The following is a 22,370-nucleotide window of genomic DNA, read 5'->3' as shown; positions in this document are numbered from 1 at the left end:
GCCATGGTCATGACTGGATTTGTGGGTTATCGTTTGGCAGGTCTCGCCTGCAATAGCGGCTCATGAGCAAGCAGCCGCTGTCTGGTAGGACTACTTGCGATCCACGTGCTGAAGAGGTTCCGCCAGATCTGTGGCTGTACTCAACAAGAAGCAAAGCAATTAGCTATGGAAATATTGACGACGTTTTTGGGAAATATCGAAGGATTTCCAGCTCCTGACACTAGTTGAACCGTGTCACCAAGCTGCTGCAAGTGGCCGGCTCGTCCATTGCGTTTGTCCAACATGGCTCCAAAGCGAACCGTGGTCGTCTCGCTAGGAGGCAAACTGTGGCCTCCTCTTCTTTGACTTTGTTGGGCCAGGACAGAGGGTAGAGAGGGCGGCCAATGTGTGTAGGGCTATAATCCGGTACTTGTACGTGATCATGACGAGGGACATGGGCTGTAGTGTTGTGGAAAGAGGCTAGAGGGCGCTTACCTGGAAAGTATCGGCAGGCAAGTCCCCTCTCGGCGTGGACGGCATCAACCCCATGATAGCGCCATCGATCGGGACGGGCCAAAGTAGCCTCTGGTGTGGGCTAGGTAGGTCGCTAGGTAGCTCGCTAGGTACTGGTACCTACCTACCCATCGAGAAGCTGCCAAGACGAGAAGCGGTTTTCTAGCTTGCTTCTGTGCTTCCTCCCCTGGCGCTAATTAAGCCACCAGTTTAATGCTTGGTCGGCTAGGGACTGGGGCTTGGAGATTGGGGGGCAGTCAGATAGGTACGCAGACCCAGGTACGCAGACCCAGGCCATGTGGCATGGACATTCCTTTCCCATGGCGGTTTTCGACTGCGGTGTTGTCGATGGATTCATGGCGGATATCTGTGCCTCGAGGGTCGAGGGCTGTGCGGTGGAATGATATGGCTGCAGGAGCAATTAGGAGAATTGTGCCAAACGACTCGCAAGATCTGCCAGCTCCCGAGGAGGGCTATGGCGAAGGTCGCTGGAAAGGTGCAGTGCGTCGGGTGTCCGGCTACACGACCAAGCGACTCGCTAGTCACCGCTTGAGGTTGGCTGTTGGGTCCATGGCGATCCAGGGGATCCCCTTCTTGAGCTGCTGTTGTCCAGATAGGCAGGTGATGCGTACCTATACTGTGATTGGGGTATGGGTACGCTACGCGGTATGGTAGATGCTGTGTTGCCATGGCGGCAGGGTACCTCGAGGCTTTTGGCGGTGGTGGTATATTGGACTCGGCTGTCATGTCTGTGGACAGGGCAGCCGAAGTGAAGGGTGTTAGGCGGTCAGCTGAAGACCACTGCAATGCTGGGGGTTCGTGTTGGGTCGTGTTTGTGTTGCAGGCCACTGGGAAGAGAAGATGGAAATAGATGGGGTTCCGGTGGATAGGGGATATGATTCCGGATCCAAAGCGCTGGGACTAGACTCCACTGCTGGGAGCGTACTGTAAGTTGTTTGTTCTTTGCAATAAGGTAAAAATGGACGATGACCTGAATTCCTGGAATGGGTGAAAAGGTGCAGGAAGATAGATGGATGTTTGCCAGACGGCACGAGGACCGTGGCGTGGCATCAGATAGACTCTAAAAATACCGTACTCCAATCTCAAATCTTCCATCAAGACTCGAGTGAATTTCATCAGACCATTGTTGGAGGAAAACAGAAGCAATCTAGCGTGGTCACTAACAGTAAGAAGTCATCTGTTACTAGCTTCGGGGCATATAACGGCACAAACAGCCTTTGAGATACGCAAAACAGGTGGTGTCTTGTGTTTACATGAGACTAGAGAGGCTCTGAAACGGAATCCGGCAATTCATTGAAGCTCAAAATGAAGCGTTAGAGTATTGGTCACTCGGTTCAAGGCTGCCCGGGGTGAGGCTCTTAACAATTCGCCAGTACGGGAGATGTATTGTACCGAACCACCGACAGCCTCGAGGTACTTAGGTACCCTTGCCTTGTGATCCCCGTGACGTCTGGCGGAGCTCCGCTGTTAGTCTGTTAGTAGGTGGGTCATTTGGTGCGGGGAGATCTGCGCCTTTCTCCATTCGCGCCCTAACCTTATCTTGACCTTCCCCCCACGGGCACCTTTCCCCACGACCACATGATGATTTTCTGAGTCAATTGTCCACTGATTTCCTCTGACCCCTCACTCTTCCGTCCAATCTGCCAGCTGCGGGGCTGCTTTCAGTTGGGGACCACTCACTGTCAACCGTGCTCACTGCTCAGTCATCAGCCACAACCTCCAATCACACCTCATCACCAAGAGCACCAGACCGCGAGATATCGCGATCCCTCAGCTTCATCTCTTGTTGGTGAGACCCAAAAACCTGGCTACTAACAATCGTTGCTCTCTCCCCCAAAAGTCGACCAAGTACTCGCTCATTGAAGTATTCCGAGGTCTCCCCAGGTGCTTCCTGCTCAAGTGTTTCTGTGGTACTCTATGGTAGCTCCTCCCGCCACTGCTTTGACGACGCCGTGGCCCGTGACCAACCACTCCACCAATATACGGATTCAAGGCAACGACTCCCCGGGCCATTCTCACCTGGGTCTGTCTCGGACCGTCTATTTGCAGACAAGCTGGCCGGTCCATTCGTGGCTTCATGGCAGCTCCAAAGAAAGTTTGCATTGTTGGTGTGTTCACCTCATGTTTGCTTCCACTTCTAAGCCATTGGCGCCTGTTTTCCCTCCTGCTTCGTGCTTCCATTTCTATACGCCTACCCTCTCTTTCCTTTCTTTTCCCCTTCAACACCACGCTCCCGCATGTGTCCTCAACGCCAACAATACCTTACCATGACCTTTTCCCTTTCCACTCATCCACCCTTCTGCAACGCCCAACATCGCCACACATTTCCTTCTATGCAGCCACGCCTTTCTAATCATCTCCTGGCACAGGTGCTGGCCCATCCGGCCTAGTTGCAGCCAAGTCTCTTCTTCACGACCAGCCCAGGGGGACCTTCCATGTCACCATCTTCGAAGCCCAGGACCGTCTAGGTGGTCTTTGGCCCTCGAAAAAGGATGACCACGCCGCTCTTGTTCACCCGCTCATGGTAGCTAACCAGAGCAAACACACGGTCCAGTTCAGCGACTTGGCCTGGCCCGACGACGCCCCCGAATTTCCCAGAGCTTGGCATATTGGACGCTATCTCGAGAGATACCATGATCGATACTGCCGGGACGCCAAACTCCACCTTGGCGAGCGCGTGCTTCACTCTGAGCTGCTTCAACCGTCCGACCAAAGCGCCGAGGGAGCCAAGTGGAAGGTCAGGACATGTGGTCAAGATGGCCAACAGGTCGATCATACGTTTGACTACCTGCTTGTCGCATCTGGTTTCTTCGGCAAGCCAGTGATACCTCCACCAGTGGCCGCCAGTCGTCATGTCCCGGTTGTCCACAGCAGTCAGTACAGGACTCTCGGCGCCTTACTCAAGCGGGCGACAGGCGTAGGGCACAAGATTGTGGTAGTTGGAGGCCAAATGTCAGGTGTCGAGATAGCTGGGACTGTCGCAACCCATCTTTCCTCGGCACAGCACTCGCCTGGTCCAAGCCCTGTTCAGAACGTGGACAAGTACTCGGTCCACCATGTTTCCCAAAGGCCTGCCTGGGTCTTTCCACTCTTCACATCACCAAAGGTGCCCATCCCACTGAATTGGAATGGTTTGCTTTCGACTCTTTGGGCTAACCACTGTTCCTTCAACTAGCCTGCCTCGCCCGCACCGCCATTCTTGCCCATGGATCTTTGCTCATACAACCTAGCCAACCGAACCGATAATTTAACCAATATGCAAGGCCATGTCTCGACAGAGGCAGCAAAGGCACTCCATTCAATCTACGAAACGATGCTGGGGACTGACCAGTCCGACTTCTCCCCCAATCTGGCCATCGCAAACACCGACATGGGCAAACCTCCTTACCTGGCCGTTAGTGACACTTACGCAGACTTTGTCCGCACCGGGCTCATATCGGTGTCGTATGGAAAAGTAGACTCTCTGACCGGTAGTACTGTTACCGTCACAACAGCTCGGGGAGAGGTAAGCAAGATCAACGACGTTGCGGCAGTAGTGCTAGCAACTGGCTTCGAGTCAGCATCATCCATCTCTTTCCTACCATCCTCTGTCCGAGAGACTCTGTCGGTGCTGCCGTTTGACCTGAACAATACTGTTGCCTTGGCCTTTCATGGTACCCATCATCCAGCAATTCCCTCCTTGGGATTTGTGGGTTTCTACCGATCACCTTATTGGGGTGTCATGGAGATGCAAGCCCGCTTTGTCACAGCTTTATGGGCGGCCGGAGGACCTACTTCTTCGTCACTTCCTCCCAAGATGGCCGCCGCCCTTGAAAAAGACGATTCCATTGAGCGGACTTTGACTCTGCGAACTGATCCTCAGGTTTCTCAATTTCCCATGGGCGATTACCCATGGCTCATGCAAGAGTTTTCGAGGGCTCTGGAAATTGAGCGCATACCACCGTTGGGGAAGATGCCTAGAGTTCCACCAGCTGACAAAAGCATGGACATCCTGACACCAGCACGCTATCCGGCTAAGCGATCAACTGAAGCACAGCGCACAGAAGTCACAAAGTCCATTCAGCAGACTGAAAGCACAGCATGGTCTGGTGTTTCCTCGGCAAGGTTTGTTGCAAAAGCCGTCTTCCGTTCCCTCTTGGGCGAGTGGAAGCTTGAGAGGGATCTTGTGAGTCGTCTTCCCACTCACCCAAGCGGCCATTTTAGCGGTACTGCCAGGTTCCTACTCAGGGAACGTACAAGAGATGGACGTGAAGCAGAGCACGATGCTGCTTCGGAAAGGGGTGACCACGTTGGGTTGGAGTATCTCTACATTGAGGAAGGCATGTTCGCTGCTTCCAACGGCTTCTCTTTCCGTGCAACAAGGAGATATGTCTGGAGGTATGATGAAAGGAAGGACACGTTGAGCGTCTGGTTCGTCAAGACGGACGATCAAAAGAGGGCTGATTATCTGTTTCACCAAGTGGAGTTCATCATTCCGGACACGGAAACCGAGGGTGCATCCCAAGCATGGCGAGCAAATGCTGGCCATCTATGCATCGATGACTTCTACGACGTCGACTACCGCTTCAACTTCAAGGCCGTCAACCTCAAGGATTGGTCTCTAGCCTACCGAGTCAAGGGACCGAAGAAAGACTATACGATTGAGGGGACATACACACGGTGAATCGGCGATTGGGATTGCTCGCATGGGGATCAAGATGAAGTGTGATAATGGCCGCCATAGTGGCCCGTATAGTAGCGAGTCACAAATAATGTTATTACAGACCCTTCATGTGAGTGAGCCTTTGATTGCCTCGAAAAAGAAAGGAAGTTTTGGGTCGATATGTAGTGAATGTGCCCACATGCACATGTATCGGTGGATGAGAGTGGCGAGAGTCCTGATAGTGCCACCACTAATATCATCTTCCATTCAGTAACCTGCGTGATGGCGATGTCATCGTGGAGATGCAATAAATGCGGTGGCTTCCAGGCAATTTGTCGTCTATAAACTGCAAAGAGCCACCCAAGACAGGCGTGCAGTCAATGTTTGCTCTCTGGCAGGAGTTTTCCCAACCACAAAGGTTTCGGCCAAGGAAGCCAAATTGCCAAGTAACGGCTCTTGTTTGATGAACAAACATGTATGCTGACGGGAGAGAACACCACAGACCACAGATATGAGACGGTGGAGAGCTGGTGAAGGACACTCGAGTGGTTAAGAGGCAAAACAACGTGAGTCCTACCTTTTAGCGTCTAAGACAGTTGGCGATTCTCGCCACTCAACGCAGGCCAGGTGACTAATGCAGGTACAGTTACCGGCGGATCTCGATGTTACAGCATCATGTCACTACAAATCAAGGACATCAGGCCCCTGGCTGTCTGACGATGAGGTACGAAGAAGTCAGTAAGGTACCCTCCAAAGACCGCAAGGGACAGCGAGTGGTCAGGAAACCAATGCTCTCACGGAGCACAGCAGAACGCTTTGTGTGTTTACAACCACGGAGCCGCTACATCAGATCACTGTTACCTAGAGGTAGTACATGTTGGTGAGGAGTAGGTTGGTAGGTAAAGTTGTCCATTGCCCTTGGTGTTTGTGGCCTGGTGTTACCGCACAACATTGCACACTGGAATGAAGGGCGCCGATTTTATGCCGCTTACACAAAGGTTCGATAGATCACTAATCCTATAAAATTCCAAAAGGCCTGGGAGGGAGACCGTCGCTCGCGCCTACTGTCGCCTCATCGGCAACCTACCTGATCTGCCTCATATTCCTGTTATCATGGCTGGAACTCTGTGCTCGTTGTCTGCACCGCCAAGGCGGCAGGTTACTTTTCTGTAACCGCAAGTCCAGCAGACAATGGGGTTATTATCAGATTGGATCTGCACTTAGTGTCGTACCTTTGGGGTAAATCACCAATCGCGACCAGGATGAGGCGGCCGTTGTCGCATCAAGGGCACGCATCTACCCGTCGAAAACGAAGGTCCCGGGAGGGCCATACACACTAATGTGGCCACTCAGGCCAATGGAACCTTTGTCGAGGCGTGAGGGAGAGAGGGCATATCTATTCCGCTTTCTCTTCCAGCGGGTCGTCGTCTGGTAGTGGTAGGTATGTTTGACTTCTCCTACTACCTATTGATTTACTCACTCGCAGCTCCTGACACCGGAAGTTCCTGAGCCCGTGGGCCGTGGTCCGTCTTGAAAGAAGGCTGTGCAGTTGGTATTGAAAACGAAGAAAATAATCTGTAACAACCCTAGGGAGGAGACGGGAAGGTGTGGTGCCACGGTATTTTTGGATGGAGAAAGGTTTGGAATTTGGCTGAGAAATGGCAATTGTTCTCGTCCTTGCAAGCGGCTCCCGTGATTTGACAGCCAAGAAAACCGTCAAGCGTCACCTACCCAGCAATTGTGGAGAATCTGGTTTTGCTTCTTTTCTGCGGTTTCTTTGTTTTGGAGTTCTTACCGTTCCTTTTTATACGATTCCCCCAACCCTACCCATGGGGTTTGGGATACCCTTAAGTGGCTGGTTACTGCTCACACGACGTGGACTATTAGCAAACCTGGCCTGGAACTAAACTGCATACGTCCTCACTGACCTCACACTAGCGGGGGCACAACGATGCTGTCAATGCCTCTGCAGAGGGCAAACAAACATCCCGTACCTACAATGGCCCTACACATAGGGCCAGACCCCTGTTCATGACCAACCTTACAGAGATACTAACGAACATCCAACCACCAAGATTTATCAACGTCGAGGCCGGCAAATACAATCACACTGCTTCCCGACCAGTGTCCGATATAACCTGCATCTCCCGCAGGAGAACGTTTGGTTCCTTTGAACAGAGAGACTGCCGGCCAACATTGTCTTCATTCGCATCATCGTCCGTATCATGTTTTACTCCAACACTGGGAGCACCAGAACCGTCTCGTCTGGGAAAGCATATTGCAGCTGATGGGTTTCATATGCTGTGAACCTCGACGAGTTCCGCTTCGACCAATGAGTTCTGCGCATACTCACAGCAAGGTCGCACAAGTAATCTGGTCCGAGTCCGTCTCCATGGCCAGACGGACTGGGACACTGCAGACCAGCTCAGGATCAGGCAAGCAGAACGACATGGAGAAACCGGATCGTGAGCCCGTCTCGGTTATCGAGTGTTTCCCCCGTGCACAACACGACAGCTTCCCAGAGGGATATCTGCTGTCTCTTGTTGACGTTGGACAATAGTCGTGTTGCTATCCAACTGCCCCTTTGAGGTATGTCCTTGAACTCTAAAACGTGCTGGCTAGGGTGCTCCTGTTGCTAACACAGTCATGGTAGATAGCCCGCCTCTTCATGAGATGCGTATCAGACAGTTGGATTCCCAGAGCGCATTTGCTTCGCACCCGACATCCACACAAAAGACGGAAGGCAAGTTTGCTTTCCGACTGGACCGGTGGCTTGCATCATACAACACTAAATCTCCTGCAGGACACTGGTTGCTCTCCGCAAGGCCCATGCTACTTCCCTCGTGTTAGGGACGAAAGAGACGGATTCGTGCCTCGCCAGATGATAGGAGGAGTACCGCGTAGTCCGAAGATGCCTACCACTTCTACAAAGCTCGGCCAAGCATCAGGACCTGTTCAGCACCCAAACAGCACTCCCCGCGGCCGGAAGCGCAACTAAACTGATACATGTTAGACAGCGGGATTCCCACAGTTTGTTGAGCATTTTCTCTCGCTTTCTCCGCGTATTGGTGGCAAAAGTAATTGAAGGGAGAGTATAAGGAGCAAAGTCCCAATCGTTGGAGGTTTGACGATTTTCAAGTACCGCGTCGAATTGCTGCCAAAAACCAAGACCGCCATCTCACGCCAATTCGAGACCCAGGGCCCTGTTGCTATCAAGTTTCGTCAGGGGAGTGTCCAGTCCATTCGTGCAATCAACTAAGCGCGTGTTTTGTGGCTGCCGTTCAGCTGTCTTTCATCCCGCATCTTCCCCAGACAAACCATCCCATCCAAGGTTTCTGTCCTCGACACCTTCCCTTCTCTTCTTGTCCACTGTCAACCCACGGCCAATTCACACCGTTGATCACACGACTCGCTTGCCTAATCCCATCAAGGGGCACCAGATCTGCCGACTATCCATTGTCCTGGAAATAGAGGCGCCGTCAGGAGGCTCAATATTTTGATGCGATTTGCGGTAACGGGAGCAAACATCTTCACCATAGACGGCTTGCATCTGATACCTTAGTCACCTCAGCCTGAGATCAACTAACGTTCTCCGTGGCCGGCTTCCCGACCGATCGGCCTCTCGAACCGCGCCGACAGTGGCTCGTCATTGGTGTGTGGTCAATAGGCCGGGCACGCTTCCAAGCCTTCCAATTCTTTGCTTTTTCGTTTCTGGACGCGGGGAGTGACCGTTGGGTGGGTGGGCTTGTTCCGGATCCTACTGGCTCGATGAAGCCAGCCTGCTTTTACAGCCGCAACAGACCCACGCTCACACACGACGCCCAGTTTACCACCACCCAGTCCTTCAACCCCGCGGGATCTTTCTTTTGGTGGGCATTCCTGCTGCTCACTCTGCCGCTTTCTACACTTGCAGCAGTCTTGCTTTCAGAAGCCAAGCCACGTGTGGTCCAACACATTCCAAATCGGGATCCCGAGCACTGGTTTGTCAGATTGCTACGCCGTCTTCCATCCCAAACACAGGTCTGAAGCCAAAGACAAGGCTTGGCCAATTAATCTATCCCTGTTCCTAAATACACTTAAGATATTTTCGCCTCCCCTCCTTCCAACCATGGCCGAGTTCACCGGCACCACCCCGCAGGTTCAGGTCGAACAACCGCCTGAAGTTGTGGAATACAGTCAAGGCTACATGAATCTCACACAGACACAGCGGGACACCATCGAGCACGTCGAGAGGATTGGCGCCTCTCTGAGCCTGCTTGGGGTGTTCCTGATCTTCATTGCCTACGGCCTCTTCAAGCGAGTACGGACCGTACCCAACACCTTCATCCTCTTCGCCTCCATCGCCAACGTCGGGGCCAGCACGGCGTGCTTCATCGGCTATGCGGGTATCATTGCCGGCGAGGACTCGGCGCTCTGCCACACGCAGGCGTTCCTTCTTGAAATGTAAGTGAGATTATCGTGAGAATCATCTCAGATTGGATACAACGCGCTAACATTTTTTATTTTTCTGTTCAGGTTCATGCAATCAGACCCGTGGTGGTCACTTGCCATGGCAGTAAACGTCTTTCTGGTTTTCTTCTTCGCGCTCAACCCCAACGCGTTTCGCGACTACCTCTGGTTGTATTGCCTGGTGTGCTACGGACTTCCTTCGATTCCGGCAATCGTCCTCCTCGCTCACAGTCCTTCCAATACTCACTACTATGGAAATGCCACGGTACGAATCCCTCGGTACCCTTGTGGAGGTAGCTTGGTCATGTTATGAGATGCTGACTATCTTCGCAGTTGTGGTGCTGGATCGCAGACACTTGGAATCCTCTTCGGATTTACACCTACTATCTGCCTATCTGGACGTGCATTTTTCTCTCCGGACTAGTATACCTCGCCGTGGGCTATCAGGTGTTTCACCAGCGCAACCAGCTACGGAACTTGACCTTCAGCAACCAGGGGAAGAACTGCTCTGGATCCGATCACAGGGAGCACATAGAACTAGGCGAGAAGCACAGTTACGGAATCAGCGCTGGCCGGAATTCGCCATGCCCTACCGTTATTCCCATGGTCAGTACACTTGCGCTTTACCAGCATTGCTCTTCGTTTGCTTTCTCCGGCCTCCTCCCCGCGCATGTAACACCACGCTACGTCACTACTGTCGTACCACAGTCCGAAGCATGCGAGATCTATGTCTACCCCTTGCTGACACTTTCCTTGCCGCTCGTACACAGGATCTCTCCAACCATCCAGGATGCTACGGCACCGTAACCACCCAGGTCGAAGTCAACATCTCCGACAACACCGACATGCAATCAATGGCCCTCACTAGAGATGCCTCATCACCGACCCCATCTATCACCGAGGTCCCCCTTGCCGCCCACCCCCCGGGCCACAACAATAATAACATCAACAGCATCCACCCCTGGGCATCCAACTGCTCCTCCTCTTCGTCTTCCAACAGTGAAGACCACATCGTCCCTCCCTCCGCCATCTACTCTAGCGGCTCCGGTGGCTCCGGCGGTGGTATCTCCCCACCCTACCACACCACCACCACACACCACGTCCACATCCACCACGCCACCGACATAACAGCCGGCAGCGGACAGCCCAAATCCAGTCTCAAAAAGACCACCTACATCCACAGTGGCCACGGCGGTTACGGTCATACTTACTCCTCCTACAACCGCACCTCCAACACCACCACCACGGGCCAATGTCCCTCCTCCTCTTCTGCAGCTCACCACGTGCACACCTCCTCCTGCACCTACGCCAACCACCGCAACCAGCAATCCTCACGCTTCACCAACCGTACCCGCCTGCACAGTCTGCTCTCCACCATCCGCCGTCCCTTTCGCAAATTCTGGGCCAAGCTGCATCGTCTCGACCCTATTAAGCTCGCTTACCTGCGCACCTCGTTTGTTTTCGCCATTTCCATCTTGGTCACCTGGACGCCCAGCAGTATCAACCGCGTGCACTCGTTGCTGTACCCGAAGAACACGAGTTACCCGCTGAACCTGGCGAGCGCGGTGGTGTTGCCACTGCAGGGGGTGTGGAACGCGGTGATCTTCATGGCGACTACGTGGGTCGTTTTGAGGGAGGAGGTGGAGGCCTTGTGGAAGAGGTCGCGGGTTGGAACGTGGTGGATGCGACGCCGTCAGTCCATGTCGCTGAGGCCTGGGACTGGTTCTGGTACTTCGCAAGGAGGGGTGCAGAACGTAATGGGTAGTCAAAGGGGTGTTAGGTTGGGGAGTGATGGGCTGCCGTCTTCTACTACCATTGGTGGTAGCGTACATGTTTGTGTGGGAGGTGGTGGAAAAGGAAGAGGATCAGGCAAGGGACATAAAGCGTGGCGAAACGGAAACGGAGCATACGGCTATGGTGTTCCTCACGCTCCTGCTATGAAGGATGATTTCGAGACGAGGAGCTGTGGGAGTTCCAGTGGTAAGAAGAACAAGTCCAAGAAGGGGCCGATGGATCCCAATCGGCTGGGCACCGTGCGAGTCATTAGGGGTGGCTCGTTGTGAGTGCTTCCAGCCTGTTTTTCTTTGCTTTCTTTTTTTTTTTTTTTTTTTTTTTTTCGGTCTCTGCGTATATTCTTAGCTTGGGAATTCGGTCTCGTTTTCAGCGTCGTATAATGACGGGAAGGACTTTGGCCTGATCTGGTTTATGGGTTTCACCTTTTCTTTTACTCGGATCTTCCCTTTTCACTGGCGTTGTGGCTTAGGTTCTGTGCCCGGTCACTGGCAATAACGGGGTTGAAACTTTTCTGTTCAGGTTGTTAATGAAGATGATGATGGATATACCAAAGGTTGATATTTCGGTTGCTTGGTCCCAGGAAAGGATCACAGGAGCCTCAAAGTACGATAGTGTCTATGTAATATAATGTAACTCTGTGCCTACATCATATCTCGATCTTCGCTGTGAATATGAATGTGAATGTTCTGTTATTGCCCGGCTCAATTGGTGATAGGAGGGAGGTATGAGTGTGATAAAACATTCACAAAGGCCCTGAAAAGTATTAATGCGTATGGGAAAGCCCCGAAAACACTCTTAGCGCACTTTCACAAGGGATCAACGAAGTCTAAAACAACCCTCGGATTCTCCACGACTTGGTATCAACAAGGCAAAACGCTAATTAAGCCGTCCGGAAGATATTCCTGAAGTTGGGAAATGCGTATTACGAAAGTTCTTGTGCATTTTGACATACTGAAGAAGAAAAAAACTCATTGGAATCAAACGTACAGGTAGGTATCGACAGATGCCGATGAGACTACCATGATTTACTTGGAACGTTGTGTTGAATGCAAAGGAAGTGTTTGTAACTCTTAGGAACGACTTTACAACCTTACAAAAGTCCTTCAAACAACTACACATTCCGTTTATGCCTTGACATTATTTCTTTTTGCGGTCTAAAGTGAGCTAATGCAATGACAGCCTGTTACGTGACTGCTATTGCATTATAGGTAATTTACTTCGTGTAAACGACAAGCGATCCGCTTTATAGGTAGCGATAACCTATACTTGTTTCACGTACTCAGCTTTAATAAAGGTAGGCTTTTGTTTTAGAAAGTGGGTGAAGGTCAGGTGCCTTTACACCACGAAGAAGGGATATTCAATTTGAAACTAGTCTAAAAGGAAAGAAAACATAGAAGTCTTGCCTAACGCCTAGTATATCTAGGTACTGTCCATAAAGGCCTCCAAGAAAAAAACCCATGCCTCCAGCGAAGATACCAAAGCCTTCGCAAACGAAAATTAGTCCTCCGCAAATATATGGAACCCATGCCATGAAGGACGCAACACCAAAAATAACTCCAATCTATACAGTGTTGCCGCCTTCGCGACGAGACATCCTCTCCTTCTCCAATTCCACAACGCCCAAAATAAACTTCCTCGGGAAACCGAGGATCTCCACGGCCAAGTTCTGGTCGTTCTGGAGGGCTTGTCGGAGGATGGTGGTGGAGTTCTCTATGTAGCTGACGATGAAGGCTTTCCACGCATGCTTCTCCGCCTCCGAGCTCTTGAGAGGCTTGGGAAAGTACGGATCATTCAACCTGACCGCTTCCACGGCCAAGACCACGCCGGCATCATCGAGGGTGATATCCCTCACCTGGTTGAAGTCCAGGACCCACATCTCCGTCTGCCTGCACCAAAAATTCTCCATGCCGTGGTACTTGGCGGGGGCGACATCATGTTCTTCTTGTTCTTCTTCTTCTTCCTCGGTGCCATTGATATCCTCCTTCAACTCTCGGGGGACCTTTTCCTCCGAACCACTCCCCAGCACAAACTCCACATCCCTCGCATCCGTCTTCGCACCCCAGTGCATCACCGCCAAAGCAAGTCCCATGCGCGTGGCCAGCGCCTCGACGTCAATCCCCAAATCGACGAGCTGGTTGAGGTGCAGCTTGAGGTTCTGCAAACAAAAAAACAGACCGCTGCTTTTACCAGAGGTAGACCCGAGGTAGACGCGCACCAAACAATCGGCGTTAGCCGGATCATCCAGCGCCTTCTGCTGGCCGCCGCGAAGCGGGGAGCAGTACTTCTCTATGAGAAGCTGGCGGGTGCGGAGGGGAAGGGGGAGGATGCGCTCGGCCACGAGGGCGTTGGTGGGCACGGCGCAGATGTGTTGGCTTTCTGCTGCTTGGATGAGGCCGGCGCTGGACTTGGCGGCCCAGAAGGAGGTGTTGGTGGCGGTGATGTAGCAGAAGGGTTTGGGGATGTTGATGGGCGGGTTTTTATCCGAAAAAAAAAAGGTTGGCGAAGCAGCGGGCGATTTTTCGGTGTTGGCGGAAGTCGTTCCAGAGTTCCGGGTTGGTGCGGTCTTTGGCGAGCTTGAGGATGGTGTCGGGGTTGGAGTCTTGGGAGAAGATGGCGTCGCAGGTGCCGGCACCGATCTTGTGGAAGGGGGCGTTCTTGGTCGGGGTGGCGGTAGAGGAGGAGGAGGGGCAAGGTGAGTGGAGGGAGGGTGCGAAACGGAGATTTTTGTGGAGGGCGGATTCCTCGGGGGAGCTTTTGGTAGGGGCGGGAGCGGGAGGACCGGGGAGTTCGGAGGCTTTCAAGAGTTCTTCCACCTCTGCCTGGACATGGGACGTCGAGGAGCAGGGCAGAAGTGTGCGACGAAATTGAACAGGTATTTTTCTTCGTCGTGGAGGTGTCTTTTTGTCGTCGAAGGGTCTCAGCAAAAGACGGCGATGTGTTGGTCAGTTGTGCAACGGCTTTGAGAATGTTATTAGAGAGGTTAGAGAGAGAGAAATTCGAAACGGACAAATGACAGAAGATGTGGTCTTTTATGTTAGATTCCGCAAGCTCAAGAATATTCGAAATCCGTAGCTGCTGGCATGCAAGCCTTGCTTTCTGGTCTGTCATGCACCTGCTATGCATAAGCCACCGAGCCTTCTTGGAACTTCCTGAAACTCCGATTTATAATGCAAGGGCATCGGAGGAGACCCTCGAGGAAAACAAAAATTTATTCCACTCGGAAAGGCGACTGCGACTTCGCATTTGAGTGGAAGATGTGGGTGAAGGCATCGAGAAAGGGCTTGCAAAAAGCAGCGGGCGAAGGTGAAGTGCAGCCTGGGCCCACCCACTTACACGCAATTGACCAATTACAATACTACATTCTGCAAGCCGCCCAATCATAGCACGGCGTTTAAGGAATTGGCTGTTGATGTTGATGCATTTCATCTTTCGAACGAAAGCGGCGACGGTCGGGATTGAAAGATGGTTCACTTCAAAACCAAAAAAAAATACCAAAAATATGTATATAATATAAAAAGGAAACAAAGAAAAGAAATTCCAGAAGGAAAGAGTTGTTCGAAGCTCACAGTAACAGTATGTGCTTGCTTAATCAATTCTTGCGGGGAGCAGTGGTAAGCTTGAAGTAGCGGCCTTGATATTGCGATCGTTAGTGCTACTACATAAACAAATGGGAGCTAAGAATCACAGCCTCTTATCGCCAAGCAGCTGTCCAGCCTGTCGTCTATAACCCAAACTCCAAAATAAGAATGGATGCACACGAAGCTCGCTAACGTTGATAACTTAGTTAAGAAATAATTATCGTGCCTGCGAAAGTACAACACTGATACGTGTGTTTACTTGAAGATCTTCCGAAACGAAGAAGTGCTTTTCTTCGCAGGAGGCTCCGGGCGAGCAGGAGGACTGCCACTCAGACCTGAAGACATACTGGGTGGAGTGAAAACGTTCTGATCTTGGTCACTCTCCTGGTTTGCTTGCGATCTGCTCCGAGTACTGTGTGAACCATCTGATTGTCCGTGATGGCTTTCTGCGATCTGGACCTGTCGCGGTGGTACCGGGGGCACAGACATGGGCAATTGTGGCGGCCCACGAATAGTGGCCTGTGCAATTGGATTGCCACGCGCATCCGTCACCTCATTAGAGATCTTCGCAGGCGGTTGTGGCGGGTTATTTGTCGTGGCCTTGGGGGATGCATTGCTGCGCGTACCTTCAGCTACATTCGGGGTACTCGTGGGTACTGGTCTTCGTTGAGGTGTGCCGGAAGACTTGGAGGGTTGGTTTGTAGGCGAATTCGGTTCGTCTTCGTCAGTTGTGAAATCAATCAAATCGCCGTACTCGACCGATTGCTATTGCAGTGGTCAGTTAAATGCGTTGTATTTCGGGGAGAGCGGGGCAAAACCTACCTCTCTGAGTTCCTTGCGCATCGCTAGACTGGTGCACACATCTTTGGCCTCTTCGATAGCCTTGCGTTGTGCCGTCAAGGCTTGACGTCGGTCCCGTGTTTCCTGATTCTCAGCAGCAATAGATTCAACTACCTCACTGCTCATCGCCATGACTGCAGCGGGATTGAAGATGCCATACATGCCTTGGAGGAGATGGCGTTCAACTACCTGGGTGATGACGTTGCGAATGAATGTTTTGGCGGACAGCTCGTAAAAGATCAGCATCTTCTCCAGGATCTCCTCGGCTTCTGTGTAAGTTGTTCCAGACTCAGCAGCCTGGTTCTTCCAGGCTACCAGACGTTCTTGATATTCAGGATCGTAAGGTTGGACCTCGAGATTCAGATCTTGCATCAGGTGTTTCAGTTCTCGGTCTGCTTCGTCTATCAGTGCCTTCATGTGGGAGTCCATGAAGTGACGCCGCAAAGGCTCTCGCATGCGCTGGGGCCATATGTAGTTGATGACCTCGCGGAGAAAATTGTTGCAGACCGCCCCAACGTTGTCCTTGTGCTCCTGTGCTAGTCTAGGCCATGGCTCCGAATGACTCTGGAATAACATGTAAACCGCTCTGGGTGTGGAATCCATGGGAAATTCGGACCCTCGAATCTGATGAAGAAGTCTGCTGACCTCTAGACGGGCGTACTCAGATTTGGAGTCGCCCGATGACGATTGTTTGTCCGTGGCAGAGGGACCACTGGAAGCGGAAAGCTTGAACCTGCGGCCGTCAGCTCGGATTCTGGCTGAAAACCGATCATTTTCCTCGGCGGCACGTGCACGGAGATTTTGTGCTGGCGTTCCGTTTGGATCTGCGGTTACACGGAAGAAATCCTTGTTGGGCGGGTTTTTGTAGAAGCCATGGGCCGCTGGGACAACGAGTTCATTTGAAGCATAGAACAGTTCAATGAGCTCTAGGCGCATCTCTTCGGGAGTGCTTTTGGCGGTACCAAGCGACCTGAGTTCGACATCACAATCATCCAAAGCCTTCTGGATTTGTCTGCGTAGCGCGTTGACATGTCTTCCAATGTGCTGCTGAAGCTGGAGACTTAGCTTTTGCTTGAGAGCGTTGGCTCCGCAAATAGATGCCGGAAGCGAGCTCCATTTGCCCTTGGAGAAGAAATCCTGTTCAGTCGACCGGCGCTGCTCCGCGGAAGGCCAGGGTTCTCCTTCACTTCGTGGACTAGGATTCAACAGGACGTACCAGCCCAGACGAAAGTTGTTACGCCGGTCATTGTTCTTGACGAGCTCAATGAACTTGTCCTCAAGACCGATGGAGTCGGTAAGATCAGGCTTGGTGAGAACACCAATGGTTCGGGCGCCGTTAGGATCGAAGTGTCGAGCCTTGGTCAGGACCGGAGCCTGGACGTAGTCCGAGTTCCCGCCAACGACGGCCAGGATGATGGTACGGGGACTCCGCATGTAGCGATCAGAAAGCGCTTCGATGATACGGATATCCTCAAGAGACTGGTCCTTGTTGGGGTTCCGTACCAAGCCAGGCAGATCCACAAGAGTCAACAATGGCATGTCCGGCCCTTTCTTCTCCACCACCAAGATGTCCTTCGCGGCAAAGCGTCCTGAAATACCCTTGGGAGCAATAAGTTCTGCAGCTCCAATCACTGTGAGCTCGAATGGGGCGCTACTGCTGACCAGACGGCCAAAGTCTAGCAGTTGGTTTTGCTCACTGGGTGGGCGATTTCTGTCGGGAATGATGGATACGGTGATGCTGGATTCGATAGATCTGCGCAATCTGAATTCGGTAGCAAACCTCGTACAGGCACCAGCTTCGCGAGGGAACGGAATTCCAGTGATAGCTTCAAGGACGGAGCTTTTGCCGGCCGACTGGTCACCGACGACCACAATCTGAGGTAGTTTGGCATTTTCGAGCTGGGCGTATTGAAGTTTCTCGAGCAGGTCAAGCAGCTGTCCTTGTTCACCAGCCAGCTCATGGGCATCGAGGGTCGAATCAAGGGACGATGACATGGCCAACTCGGGGATGTGATGACGAAGTGGGAAAAGCTAGAACACAACGTATGTAGTAAATTTGATTTGTGATGATTTGAGGCAGTAGAAAAAAACACAACATTCCATGCAACGTCAATACGAGCTCGGATGATGAGAGCAGTAGAAAAGACAGGATGTTCGCAATGACGGAAAATAGCAAACCAAAGTCCTCACCCGCAAGTCCATCTGCCTTTCCACAGCATAAACGCGTGGTCGGAAATAACAGATCGTAATTTTGACATGACATTGTGGCACTTGCCAGAATACATGATGATTGAGGTATCACGCAGAAGCCGTACCCAGTGCAACCGCGATATGAGAGAACCGTGGAGAAGGGGCAAATTCGTGACTGTCTGGTGCAGATTTCATGAGGAATTGATGGCCCGCGGAGAGAGCCATTGGCGAGTCCATGGCGACAGAAAACAGCCTTGCTGAGGAATTATCGGAGCAATGGCGATGAGTACCTCTAGGTACCTAGGTTAAAAGGTTGGGTGATAACTGCCAGTTTGGTGGTGGTTGTGTTAGGTTGTCGATGTGCAACTTGAATTTCGAGTTGCAGTTGTTGCTTCAGTTGCTGGCATTGTTCAAGGTGTGGCTGTGCAAAAGGCCTGCAAGGCTGCCACCTGTGGCTTGTCGATCCTGACCCAATTGTGGACTGTGCCCAACAGTGGATCAAGGAAGCAACGTCACCCCGCATGACGGCACCCAGCCTCCAGTCGAACCCCAGTTCGCAGCGGTGTCGACCACTCACTGTCGCGCCTTCCGCCTTGTCGTCTCCAGTTGATGCTGCCTTCTGCAGAACACGCCGGCGCTATCATCGTGGAAAGTTAGCGCAGGACAACACATTGGCACCACTGCGGGCACCACTCTCACGCCTCCAAATCGATCCGCAAAGCGACGGAACCACTGGACCACCAAAATTCCCATCACACTGCACCTCGCGGCGACGGACCCATCCACATCTTTGCGCCTCAGCCTGACAAGAAACATCTTTCCGCCGCTTTTTCGTCGCCCTCCTCCTCCTCCTCCTCCTCCTCCTCCTCTTCCTTCCTCGAATACGATGCGGCTGAACTAGAACGACCCGACCTTATCCCAATGTCGCCCTCGTTAACACGACCACCCGATCATCCGACTTGCACCTAACCCGCCTATCCACACGAGCCTCGATACCACGAACCCGAACGACTGAATCCGATATCCGATCTAACGCACGCTCCCGCCTGTGGCCGGCCACAGCACAGCGATCGCCATGGATTGGATACTCGAGGTCGGAGACGACGACCACGGAAAGTGCAATGGCGATGACTATGTAGGACCAGGAAACAAGGATACCTGGTACCAGTTTATCATCTCGGTCTCTCTAGGCATCTCGGCCTTTCTATCTTTCTGTGTAAGTGGCTATATACCCGAGCTCATCAAGGTGTCATAGCATCACCCACTAACCTACATCTCCCAATATCCAGGCCCTCCGACCACGATGGAAGTCCCTTTACGCTTCGCGAAAGAGGGCGTCCATGGCCGACCCCTCCATCGCCCTTCCTCAACTCCCAGATACCTTCTTCGGATGGATGGGCGCCCTATATCGCGTCACGGAGCAGCAGGTCCTCGCCTCGGCTGGCCTCGACGCCTTTGTCTTCCTCAACTTCTTCAAGATGGCCATGAAGCTGTTCGCCATCGTCTTCTTCTTCGCCCTGGCCGTTCTTGAGCCCATCAACCGGGCTTTTCCCGATGACCTCAACACGTCAGAGGTCCCCGCCACCGAAACCTTTCGCCAGTATACCTCACCATACGGCCACACCACCCTCTACGAGGACGACCCCGATCAGCCTGATGACAGTTTCAAAAAGAACAAGCGCTACCTGTGGTCCTACCTCGTCTTCACCTACTTCTTTACCGGTCTTACGCTGTTCTTTATGAATCGCGAGACCTTCAAGGTTCTCCGAGTGCGCCAGGATTACCTTGGAACACAATCCACCATCACTGACCGGACCTTCCGCTTGGCTGGGATTCCCAAGGATCTGCGCACAGAGGAGGATATTAAGAATCTGGTCGAGAGATTGGAAATTGGCAAGGTCAAAAGCGTCACTCTGTGCAGGAAGTGGAAAAAGCTGGACGATTTGATGGACCAGCGGCAGTCTATCCTCGCCAAGCTAGAGGAGACCTGGACGGCTTACTTGGGCCAGAAACCGGTCCAACTAGCTAGGGGTCCTCCTCCCCCAAATCCGGCTCCTAATGGAGATATTGAGAACAGTCCTCTTATCCCAGACCTTGAGGATGAGGAAGCGGGCGACACAGGTCGTCTTCTGAGCAACGGCAACACCACTTCCGATCTCATGTCGAGCCAAAGGCCGCGACCTCAAACTAGGTTTTGGTACGGCTTTCTCCACTTGCAGAGCCGCAAGACCGACGCTATTGATTACTACACGGAGAAGCTGCGTGTCTTGGATGACAAGATTCGTGCCGCCAGGAAAAAGGACTTTGAGCCGACCGACCTTGCTTTCGTGACCATGGACTCTATTGCAGCCTGTCAAATGGCGATTCAGGCGCTCATTGACCCCCATCCTGGCCAGTTGCTAACAAAACCCGCCCCTGCGCCATCCGATATTGACTGGAGGAACACCTACGCATCGCACCTGACCAGACGCGTGCGATCCGTTGCTGTCACGCTCTTCGTCTGTTTCCTCACCGTTGTATGGCTTGTCCCGGTTGCCTTCATGGCCTCTTTCTTGAGCATTTGCACCATCGAGCATTACCTCCCAAGATTCGCGGGGTGGCTCAAGCAATATGACCTCGCCAGAGCGCTGGTCCAGACAGGTCTCCCCACGGCCGTCGTGTCGTTGCTCAACGTTGCGGTTCCGTACTTGTACGACTACCTCTCGTTCCAGCAGGGCATGCTGTCACGCGGTGATGCCGCCCTCTCCGTCATCAGCAAGAACTTCTTCTTCACCTTCTTCAACATTTTCCTCATCTTCACCGTCTTCGGCGCCGTCACCTCTATCATCGATGTGCTGCGCGAAAGCCTGAAAGACACCACGTACATCGCCTACGCCCTGGCCGGCAAGATCGTAGACCTCGGTGTCTTCTACACCAACTTCATCATGCTTCAGGGTATCGGCCTTTTTCCCTTCCGCCTGCTTCAGTTCGGCAGCGTCTCCCTCTACCCCATCAACCGCATGGGCGCCAAGACCCCGCGCGATTTCGCCCAGATCGTTCGCCCGCCCATGTTCTACTACGGCTTCTACCTCCCCACAGCCCTGCTGGTCTTCATCCTCTGCCTCGTCTACAGCACCCTTCCCCAAGGCTACAAGGTTGTCGGCCTCGGTGTCGCCTACTTCACCCTCGGCTACTTTACCTACAAGTACCAGCTCCTCTACGCCATGGAGCAGCCGCAGCACGCCACCGGCGGCGCCTGGAACATGATCTGCTACCGCATCATGCTCGGCCTGCTGGTCTTCCAGCTGACCATGTCCGGCTACCTGGCCTTGCGCAAGGCGTTCACCGTCGCGCTTTTGATCTCCCCGCTGCTATTCATCACAGTCTGGTACGGGTACTCGTTCCGTCGCCACTTTGAGCCGCTGACCAAGTTCATTTCGCTGCGGAGTATCAAGCGCGGCGAGGACGAGGGCGGGAACGCGATTCTGGATGAGGATCTCGATGGCGAAGGAGAGGAGACTAGGGAAAGAATTAGGAGGGGCAGTACAGTCGATGAAGACAAGGAGAAGGGGGCGAGGTTTGTTAATCCGAATCTTGTGAAGCCGTAAGTCTCTTTTTTTTTCCAATTTCCTCCCCGCATCTTCTTTTCTTCTTTTCCATTGTTCAGATAATTAACATTTCACACAACAAAAACACAGGCTCGAACAACCTTGGATCTACAAAGACTCCCCACCACTTCCCTCCCCTTCCTCCGGCCTTTCCGGTCTCTTGGAAGACCGCTACACCGACGAGGAGTCGGACCTTTTCTCCGGCTCTCGTCGTCGATCCACTCGCAACGCCAACGGCCTCCGCGTCGAGACTTCCCGCGGTAGTTCGCAGAGCCGCGCAGATACCGCTGGTGGTACTTATGCAGACCTATTAGGCGGGGACATGTACTCGGGAGAAAGAACGCCTAGGGGGGCTCCGGCTGACACGCCGAGGAGTAACGGATCTTCGAGCGCGGCTAGTCTTGGTGATACCCATATTTGGAGAGACGGGGTTTGATATTTTTTTTGAGAAAAGGGGATGATTGATTGTTGATTGATGAAGAAAAAGGGAAAAGGGGGATGTTGTTTGTATCCCATACCGCTGTTGCTGTCGCTTCCTGTCTTAGCACGTTGTCGTTGCACTGGTTTCTTTTGGTTCTGTTTGGTTCTGGGTCGTCGGGCTGGCGTTGTTTAGTTTGTTTTCGTTTTTTAGACATGAGATATGAGAAACGTACACTATATTTTTATCACGGAATCTTTCTGTCCATAAGGGTGTGCTGTTATTGTTGTATATACCTTACACGTTGCAGACATGACTCCCGATTATGAAGATGGCCAGACTCATAGACCTTTCACATT

At 52.5% G+C, this 22,370-nt stretch overlaps 5 protein-coding genes across 5 annotated transcripts; 3 read left to right on the top strand and 2 right to left on the bottom strand.

Moving 5' to 3' along the window:
- The first annotated feature begins 1,783 nt into the window (after window positions 1-1,783).
- Window positions 1,784-7,012, top strand: SMAC4_01467 (uncharacterized protein). Its single transcript, XM_066089595.1, has 4 exons — window positions 1,784-2,621; window positions 2,883-3,619; window positions 3,689-5,721; window positions 5,802-7,012. The coding sequence occupies exons 1-3, from the start codon at window positions 2,591-2,593 to the stop codon at window positions 5,174-5,176; spliced, it is 2,256 nt and encodes a 751-aa protein (XP_065945772.1). The 5' UTR covers window positions 1,784-2,590; the 3' UTR covers window positions 5,177-5,721; window positions 5,802-7,012.
- Window positions 7,013-7,689: 677 nt separating this feature from the next.
- Window positions 7,690-12,304, top strand: SMAC4_01468 (uncharacterized protein). The gene is made up of 5 exons (XM_003352586.2): window positions 7,690-9,380; window positions 9,407-9,598; window positions 9,671-9,869; window positions 9,938-10,210; window positions 10,375-12,304. Coding segments are annotated over exons 2-5 (1,767 nt in total). The 5' UTR covers window positions 7,690-9,380; window positions 9,407-9,596; the 3' UTR covers window positions 11,668-12,304.
- A 655-nt stretch (window positions 12,305-12,959) lies between these two features.
- Window positions 12,960-13,487, bottom strand: SMAC4_13102 (uncharacterized protein; the record flags this gene model as incomplete). Its single annotated transcript, XM_066091263.1, has 1 exon — window positions 12,960-13,487. One exon carries the CDS (start codon window positions 13,485-13,487, stop codon window positions 12,960-12,962), a length of 528 nt encoding a protein of 175 aa, XP_065945771.1.
- Window positions 13,488-14,890: 1,403 nt separating this feature from the next.
- On the bottom strand, window positions 14,891-18,409 carry SMAC4_01469 (uncharacterized protein). The gene is made up of 2 exons (XM_066089596.1): window positions 15,799-18,409; window positions 14,891-15,741 (listed from the first exon to the last, which is right to left on the bottom strand). Exons 1-2 carry the CDS (start codon window positions 17,809-17,811, stop codon window positions 15,232-15,234), a joined length of 2,523 nt encoding a protein of 840 aa, XP_065945770.1. The 5' UTR covers window positions 17,812-18,409; the 3' UTR covers window positions 14,891-15,231.
- Window positions 18,410-19,045: 636 nt separating this feature from the next.
- Window positions 19,046-22,347, top strand: SMAC4_01470 (uncharacterized protein). The gene is made up of 3 exons (XM_003352588.2): window positions 19,046-19,222; window positions 19,296-21,589; window positions 21,684-22,347. Exons 1-3 carry the CDS (start codon window positions 19,082-19,084, stop codon window positions 22,027-22,029), a joined length of 2,781 nt encoding a protein of 926 aa, XP_003352636.1. The 5' UTR covers window positions 19,046-19,081; the 3' UTR covers window positions 22,030-22,347.
- Window positions 22,348-22,370: the final 23 nt, after the last annotated feature.

This window comes from Sordaria macrospora, chromosome 1 (assembly GCF_033870435.1).
Source record: "Sordaria macrospora chromosome 1, complete sequence".
Taxonomy (NCBI): Eukaryota; Fungi; Ascomycota; class Sordariomycetes; order Sordariales; family Sordariaceae; genus Sordaria; species Sordaria macrospora.
The sequence above is the reverse complement of the archived record's forward strand: the minus strand, read 5'-3'. Positions and strand labels throughout refer to the sequence as shown.